Raw genomic sequence first — 8,887 nt, 5'->3', positions numbered from 1 at the left:
GGAATTTCAAAGAACCAAATAATAACCAATGCTTAAACAATGAACCCACCTACTATTTTTTTCGTTGTTGAAATCGTTAAAACTTGTTGAATTCGTTAAATTACTGAGCATACGTAGGTTTTTTCTTCTGAAGAGGTTTGATAGAGGAAGCTGTACCTATCTGCTAAAGTCTTACGTCCCGAAAGCGAAGAGAGAAGGAAAACAGGATAGGAGAAAGACATTTCGAGAACGAACCTTATCCTTTCAGGATAAAATCCACCCCGGTTGGAATCAAACCCGCAACCTAGCGCTTACAAGGGAGACGCGCTACCCTCCAATCGCATAGAAACCTAAATGTTCCGCAAATCCGCAAGTAAAAGATGCACCTCAACAATGTGGTGAGCTGGTGAGATCTGCATTTTCATTTTCGGCCACCTGTTGTTTTTCGTTCGAAAAGTTTTTAAGTCGAAAGAGCTCGCCGTTTCAAACATTTTTTTTTTTTTTTTTTTTTTTTTGAAATTGGGTTATTGAAACTTTTAGGTACAATGTAGTGGTGAAAGCGGTGTTGACTTCGCTTTTCCGCCATGGATTTGAACAATAAATTGATACCTATTTTGTGAATTACAGAAGAAAAAGACATTATTTTCCGTTCTTCCTTAAAACTTACGAGTACATCTGTAAACTTGGTCACCAGAAAGATCCCTTTATGTTAAATGATGGGGTTATCTGAATACTCTTGTAGTTACGTCCTACAGTTCTGTTAGATAAAGAAGGGAGTTGGAGATTATACATTTGTATCAACATGGAGGGCAATAATATTTATCACAGTGTCGTAGCATGGGTATGGTGCTTGGTCATAAGCCGAAAGAGCTCGCCGACAAGCCGGGCGAATATTTTATTCATGATGCAAATTGAAAAACAAATACCTAGGTTCTGTTAGATAAAGAAGGGAGTTGGAGATTATACATTTGTATCAACATGGAGGGCAATAATATTTATCACAGTGTCGTAGCATGGGTTTGGTGCTTGGTCGTCTAAAATTAGACAGTGAAACAACCACTAGTTCTAGCCTCTTTTGTATAAAACGTATCAATACTTTATGAAAACAACTTAAACGTTTTACGCAATGTGGCCCATATTAAAAATCGCTTATTCACCCTGTGATATCGGTTCCCAGATTTCCATGCTCACGCTACGCCACTGACTTACATTACTAATAATAATAATTTCTAAGTACCTACTTTTAAGGATTTATGTTTAAGCTCTACTATTAAAGTTAAGAACGTTAGATAACACCTAGATATCAATATTTTTATACTTAAGAGACATTATTTTACTCGCAAATGACTGTTGGATTTTATCAAACAACCACTAGTTCTAGCCTCTTTTGTATAAAACGTATCAATACTTTATGAAAACAACTTAAACGTTTTACGCAATGTGGCCCATACTAAAAATTGCTTATTCACCCTGCGATATCGGTTCCCAGATTTCCATGCTCACGCTACGTTACTGACTTACATTACTAATAATATATAGTAATTTCCAAGTACCTACTTATAAGGATTTATGTTTAAGCTCTACTATTAAAGTTAAGAACGTTAGATAACACCTAGATATCAATATTTTTATACTTAAGAGACATTATTTTACTCACAAATGACTGTTGGATTTTATGTAAGCCGAAAGAGCTCGCCGACAAGCCGGGCGAATATTTTATTCATGATGCAAATTGAAAAACAAATACCTAGGTAGGTAGGTAGGTAACACGGTGTTTGATTCTCCCTACTGTATAGCATGGCTAGTAGGTAGTAGGTACTGTAACCTAACCTATAGTGCAGGGTGCAGGGGTGGCCATAACGAGCCGCGAGGAATAAGGTCTCATCGTCGATCTTGTGCGGCTCTCTAACCATGGTGCATACTTGTTGATTTTTTTCTTCTGAATAGTATCAGAATTTCCATGAGACTGAATTCCGAAGATTGTAGACCAAAATTTTCAAAAATTTCGCCCCGAATCGGCTTTATAGGATTGCAGCTACCGAAGGTAAGGTTAGTGGCCATCCCTGCTATAGTGTATTTGTAAAATTATGAGAGAGAGAGATTAAGAGACAGACAGAGAATGGGATGAGGAACCTTGTTGGCTTGTTACTAGTCTTGCTAGGGTCAACATAAATACATCAATGAAATAAGACCATAAATAGACTGATTGACTGATAAACTAAAGAAATAGGGAGAGGGGGGTTGATAATTGTTCCTAGGGTCAACTGAAAGAAACCCAAGAATAAGAAGGAGAGAAAGGAAGGAAGAAATTAAAGTGCTTTTCATTTTCATCGCAATCATTTTGTCTATCTATTTTAGTTTTCTCCAACAATTTAGATATTTAGACAGACAAACAAAGATAGAGTCGGTCCATAATTCACTACCCATCTTTTTTACTTACCAACTATTTTATAGCTACCTATGGATAATGTACCTAGAACTTTTTAAATCTAAGTAGGGTTCTATAGTGAAATTGATCCATTAAAAAACTTAAAAGCAATCGTATTTTATATAACAATTTTTCCAATGTGCGAGATTTATGCCACTACCTACTTTTCCAACTTGGCATTGATGAGTTTAATCTTGGCATACTCCATAACATTTCTCTGGGCAGAGTTCAAAGCTGAGGCCGCACTGGCGGGAAAATTACCAATCTGGCTTGTGGTCATGCCCTGAAATAAAACGAGGTTGTTATTTTCTACTGTGAGAAAAATTGCATCCGCAAAAGTCCCAAAGTATTCGCAAAAACTATGCAAGTACCTATGTAGGCAACTAGGCACAAAAAAGAATTGTGTACCTAGAACTTTTTAAATCTAAGTAGGGTTCTATAGTGAAATTGATCCATTAAAAAACTTAAAAGCAATCGTATTTTATATAACATTTTTTCCAATTTGGGAGATTTATACCACTACTTTTCCAACTTGGCATTGATGAGTTTAATCTTGGCATACTCCATGACATTTCTCTGGGCAGAGTTCAAAGCTGAGGCCGCACTGGCGGGAAAATTACCGATCTGGCTTGTGGTCATGCCCTGAAATAAAACGAGGTTGTTATTTTCCACTGTGAGAAAAATTACATCCGCCAAAGTCCCAAAGTATTCGCGAAAACTATGCAAGTACCTATGTAGGCAACTAGGCACAAAAAAAGAATTGTGAAAACGAAAAACTTGTTTAAGATAAAATTTACCCCGGGCAGGAGTCGAACCCGTGACCTAGCGCTTACAGAGCAGACGCTCTATCCTTCAAGCTAACTAAGCTGACATTCATGAGATTCCTCTGTTTTAAGGGGAACAATTTGTATGAGTGCCTGGTATTACATCTGTATATGCAATATGCAACACACAGTTTATGAAATATATAGACATCCACTAATTTTCGTTCTTACTTAATACGTAGCGTAGATCGTAGGAAGGAAAAAGACACAGGTTGTTTAATATTATGAGCTAACTAGGATGGCTCGCAATGGGTTAAGATTACCTGTAGAACGGTCGGGTTAAGACAGGCCACAATGGAGGCAAAGTTCAAAAGGTGTATCGGGCTAACATTATTTTATTCATGAACAATTGTCAAATTTATTAGTTTTATGCTCGAAGGCCACAATGGATGAGGTTAGACCCTCCATAGCTTTAGCTGGTATCTGTTCCAAATTGGTCAGTCCATTGAGAACACAGCCCACAGCAGTCACCTGAGGGAAGCAACCAAACAATGATAGCTAGCTACAAAACAATTTTATTAATTTATACCAGGGATTTCCAACTTCCATGTGTATGCGGGCCACATGCTACATTAGCAGGTACTTCGCGGGCCACATACACAGGTTAAGAGGCCCGTATCCAAGAATTTCGGGGGAAGATGGATGCTCCACATTTTCGGAGTCCACCCCATAGTAAAAGAGCGAAAATGAAGCCCGATGGGGCCCACCCAAAGAGCTTCGCGGGCGACGAAAATGGTCTGGCAAGCCACATACATGTGGTCATGGGACTTTTATTGGTGTCATTATATGTATAACCAATTAAAGTGTAAGTTTGATTACCTGCGTATTGGTCCAGGTAGAGGGATCATTGAAACCTTTGATATCAGTAGCCAAGAGTGCCAATGCTTCGTACACCTCAGCAGGACATCCTTTCAATGTTGACAATTCCGCAGCTGCGTCCCTGTGAATTTGAGTACGATTAACGATTAAATATATTTGGAAGTCATCTGATTTAGATACCCAATAGTCATTCACTTTATACTTTAAATAAATAAATCAGGGCAAAGTTTATAGTTTCGAGTTAAACTTGAAATAGTTATGCGATGAAGACATAACTGTTACCTCCTAATTCTAACTCTAGGCCTGAGTTTAAGGCCCGAGTCTGTAATCTATAATACTAAAATTAACTGGAAATGTCCGAAATTTATTTCAACAGTTAGCTATGGACAAAAGCGGAAAGGGAGAGACACAGGCGGAAAGGGATTTTCTTAAAAATAAATGTCGGCTTACACATGGCCTCTTTGAGGGGAATAGATCCACCATACATAAATATACCCCTATAACTATGACGTCACTACATTTCTCTAGAAAATTCTTCATTTTTTACTTCCTTTTCTCTCGTTTTATCACCTTCATTTGATTTCCTCTGGGACCACATTAAAAGCAATGCTCGACTTCCTTTTCCCTATCCTTCTTTGCATTTATTTCGCCTTTTCGGTGTTCTCTCCTTTGAATGTTTATCATCCTATGGTATGTCCCTGGTTTAGTGAGATTAAGCCCTTCGTTTTCCGTACCTTAGTAGAATATGCCGAAAAAACTCAAAATGTTGTTTCATGTGAATACGAGTATAATGGGCATCAAGGAAAATGGAAAAATAAAAGGACCGACCAGCCCACAGAAAGGAGACTTCCCTCTAGAGTAGGTTCCGCGGACTCTAATTTTAGTAAATTTTAATAATTCTGTGCCTGTTGCTAGGTATGTCTTAGCTCAAGTAAATAATCAGAGGAAGAGAGAGAGAGAGAGAGAGAGATGTAAGAATAGTCTTGGGAAAAGGGAGTCCTGAACATAAACAAGAAAGAAAATTATAATCCTGATGAGTAAAATAAATGAAATATTCTAATTTGAAGTAAAACAAACAAAAGACCAGGAAGAAAAAAAAAAATGAGGAAGCTAAAAAGAAATATGAAAAAGGAAACGCGCGAGGTAAAGGAAATGGGAAGAAGAAGAAGAAGAAAGTAAAACGCTATGGAAAAAGAACAGCAGCAAGTGCAGAACACAAGAAAGAACACAAAAACATATGAAAAGGGAGTCCTGAACATAAACAAGAAAGAAAATTATAATCCTGATGAGTAAAATAAATGAAATATTCTAATTTGAAGTAAAACAAGCAAAAGACCAGGAAGAAAAAAAAATGAGGAAGCTAAAAAGAAATATGAAAAAGGAAACGCGCGAGGTAAAGGAAATGGGAAGAAGAAGAGAAGGAGAGAGTAAAACGCTATGGAAAAAGAACAGCAGCAAGTGCAGAACACTAGAAAGAACACAAAAACATAATTGCCTACATTTACGAGCAGTTCAAAGATACCTTAAGTGAAAGGCCTTGAAGTTATCAAAGGTACTTTGACTTTTTCCTCCCTGCTGATTAAAAGTGAAAGATGAAAATTAATTTTCTTTAGCTGAGCTCTGTTTTTTTCATTTTGTACATTATCGTAAAATGACCACCCACTTCAATCTTATATTATCCTCTACGTCTACTTGTATCTTACTTGTAAGCATCTGCATGAATGGATGCAATTTCCTACCTTAAGTGAAAGGCCTTGAAGTTATCAAAGGTACTTTGACTTTTTCCTCCCTGCTGATTAAAAGTGAAAGATGAAAATTAATTTTCTTTAGCTGAGCTCTGTTTTTTTCATTTTGTACATTATTGTAAAATGACCACCCACTTCAATCTTATATTATCGTTTACGTCTACTTATATCTTACTTGTAAGCATCTGCATGAATGGATGCAATTTCAGTGCTGTTGTAAGCGCATAAAATATTTCGAAGAGCTGCCAAATCATAGCCAGTGAAGTCCTCGGGCGCTTTTCCGCTCCACTGGTCTTGAACCGACTCTTTGAGAGCGAAAAGCTGAGAAAAATGAAGGAAACATCGAAAATTGGATAACACACGTTCTGCTGACCAAATCAAGTGCTTACGACAATAATAGACATGAAATTATTTAGCAGTTCGTCAAATAAGAAGACGTAAATAATTGACAACAGGTATAGCCAGTGAAGTCCTCGGGCGCTTTTCCGCTCCACTGGTCTTGAACCGACTCTTTGAGAGCGAAAAGCTGAGAAAAATGAAGGAAACAACGAAAATTGGATAACACACGTTCTGCTGATCAAATCAAGTGCTTACGACAATAATAGACATGAAATTATTTAGCAGTTCGTCAAATAAGAAGACGTAAATAATTGACAACAGGTATATTAGGAAATAGGTATCTATTTACATACCTACTTCCGAAATATGGTGGTGTAACGAAATCTCAACAAGCCACAAATACTTGGGAACCGGGATTATTCCGCAATGATAGAGAAACAATTTGTATGAACGCCTAATATTGTAACTGTGTATGCAATGAGCAACACACAATGTATGAACCCTCCACGGTACTACAATACCTTATACCTATATCTTTCATTCCAAAATCTTCGTTCTTAGGTACCTCAACTTTTTAATAGCTATCAGATAGGTAGGTATTAGGTCCGCAATGATAGAGAAACAATTTGTATGAACGCCTAATATTGTAACTGTGTATGCAATGAGCAACACACAATGTATGAACCCTCCACTATATCTTGGATTCCGGTCATTCCAAAATCTTCGTTCTTACCTACTCAACTTTTTAATAGCTATCAGATATTATCTTTTCATAGTGATTGTTTATACTTGTGTTGTTACTCACCTGAGCCTGAGATAGATTTCGGTAGGTTCCAAAGGCCGCGATGGTATCAATATCATTGAAGGAAATGTTCTTGAAATCTTGCACCGGTATTCCAGAAATAATCCAGCCCAACACGCGAAGACTTTCATCTGGAATGTTCTCACTTCCACCAAAAAACTGGAAATGAACCAATGCGGACAATGAAGGTAAGTTTGAGCCAAATTGAATCAAAACCGAGCTTCTCACTTCCACCAAAAAACTGGAAATGAACCAATGCGGACAATGAAGGTAAGTTTGAGCCAAATTGAATCAAAACCGAGCAAACATAAAAAAAAAGAGGTTTGATACCTTTAGGTAAAGGAAACTGTAAATTGTAAAAACTAGAACCTTGAAAGGCAGAGGGAAGATAGGATATTATGTCAGACGTTCCTCAAACGAACTTTATCTGTTTAGAATACAGTTCACCCGGGGCGGAAATTTACCCCCAACCTAGTGCAATCTGGGTGCATACAAGACAAGACAGGCAAACTATACTGCTATGTGCTATAAGCTAACAAGGGTTCTCCTCTATGTCAATTACCTCTACAATTAGTTTCCACAGAGCCGTTTCCACATCCAGAGGTAGCTGGTCCTTGCCTAGAAAAACAACACAAGCGTCCAGATCGTTTGCTTCTTTCAAAGCTTTGATGTCCTCTTTGGTTATGTTTTGAAGTGTTCCCAACTTCTTCACGTCTGAGCAAGACGGTGGAGTGGCAGATTGGACTGCCGGAAATGATGTCACTGGTAATCAAGAAAGTTGAAAGATCTACCTAGGTCGGTCGTGAAAATTGGACATATAGGTAGGTACTTTTGCCTGTTTGACTTTGTAGGTATAGGTACAAAGGTTATTATTTAAGTAGCTACACCTATACATGCTTATAGCTTATTGTATAAAAAAACATAAGTTTTAATTATGGATCCTCTGGGATGAGAATCAGTCCATTACTATTATACACAGACAAGATTTTGTACAAAACTATAGAAAAATATCATGATTCATCACTTGGGCTTGGGAATTATTTAGATCCTGATAATATTTATTACAGCCTTACAGGGCGTTTACCTCCTGATGTACGAGACAATACATACTGTTATAATACCTGCGTGTATCTATCTACCTATTAATGATGTCCATTTTCTACCTCTACCCTAACGGAGGTAATAATCTAAGATGTAGATACCAGGTAGGTAGGTACAAGGAGTAAAAATTTATTACGTGCACTGCCGGGCAAACTACCTATACTGCTATGTGCTATAAGCTAACAAGGGTTCTCCTCTATGTCAATTACCTCTACAATTAGTTTCCACAGAGCCGTTTCCACATCCAGAGGTAGCTGGTCCTTGCCTAGAAAAACAACACAAGCGTCCAGATCGTTTGCTTCTTTCAAAGCTTTGATGTCCTCTTTGGTTATGTTTTGAAGTGTTCCCAACTTCTTCACGTCTGAGCAAGACGGTGGAGTGGCAGATTGGACTGCCGGAAATGATGTCACTGGTAATCAAGAAAGTTGAAAGATCTACCTAGGTCGGTCGTGAAAATTGGACACATAGGTCGGTACTTTTGCCTGTTTGACTTTGTAGGTATAGGTACAAAGGTTATTATTTAAGTAGCTACACCTATACAATGTATAGGTGCATGTCATGCTTATAGCTTATTGTATAAAAAACGTAAGTTTTAATTATGGATCCTCTGGAGTGAGAATCAGACAATTACTATTACCTATACACAGACAAGATTTTGTACAACTATAGAAAAATATCATGATTCATTACTTGGCCTTGGGAATTATTTAGATCCTGATAATATTTATTACAGCCTTACAGGGCGTTTACCTCCTGATGTACGAGACAATACATACTGTTATAATACCTGCGTGTATCTACCTATTAATGATGTTCATTTTCTACCTCTACCCTAACGGAGGTAATAATC

General features: G+C 37.5%; 1 protein-coding gene and 1 long non-coding RNA gene across 2 annotated transcripts; one reads left to right on the top strand and one right to left on the bottom strand.

Moving 5' to 3' along the window:
• Nucleotides 1-507: 507 nt before the first annotated feature.
• LOC113467598 lies at nt 508-1,050 on the top strand. The gene is made up of 2 exons (XR_003391620.1): nt 508-733; nt 910-1,050. It is a non-coding gene; the product is annotated as an uncharacterized LOC113467598 (long non-coding RNA).
• A 1,163-nt stretch (nt 1,051-2,213) lies between these two features.
• On the bottom strand, nt 2,214-8,717 carry LOC113467599. Its single transcript, XM_026823856.1, has 9 exons — nt 8,675-8,717; nt 8,247-8,428; nt 7,499-7,705; nt 6,940-7,095; nt 5,971-6,116; nt 4,051-4,171; nt 3,622-3,702; nt 3,495-3,530; nt 2,214-2,690 (listed from the first exon to the last, which is right to left on the bottom strand). Exons 1-9 carry the CDS (start codon nt 8,715-8,717, stop codon nt 2,568-2,570), a joined length of 1,095 nt encoding a protein of 364 aa, XP_026679657.1. The 3' UTR covers nt 2,214-2,567.
• Between the last annotated feature and the right edge of the window lie 170 nt (nt 8,718-8,887).

Source organism: Diaphorina citri, unplaced genomic scaffold (assembly GCF_000475195.1).
Source record: "Diaphorina citri unplaced genomic scaffold, Diaci psyllid genome assembly version 1.1 scaffold510, whole genome shotgun sequence".
Classification (NCBI taxonomy): Eukaryota; Metazoa; Arthropoda; class Insecta; order Hemiptera; family Psyllidae; genus Diaphorina; species Diaphorina citri.
Note: the sequence above shows the minus strand (reverse complement) of the source record. Positions and strands in the feature narration are given on the sequence as shown.

Coding starts and splice junctions, on each gene's coding strand:
- LOC113467599 (XM_026823856.1), bottom strand. CDS start 8,717: ATGATATTTTTCTATAGTTGTACAAAATCTTGTCTGTGTATAG. Junction 4,172..5,970: donor ATTCATGCAGATGCTTACAA/GTAAGATATAAG, acceptor TCAAATTCACAG/GGACGCAGCTGCGGAATTGT. Junction 3,703..4,050: donor CTACCTGGACCAATACGCAG/GTAATCAAACTT, acceptor TGCTTCCCTCAG/GTGACTGCTGTGGGCTGTGT.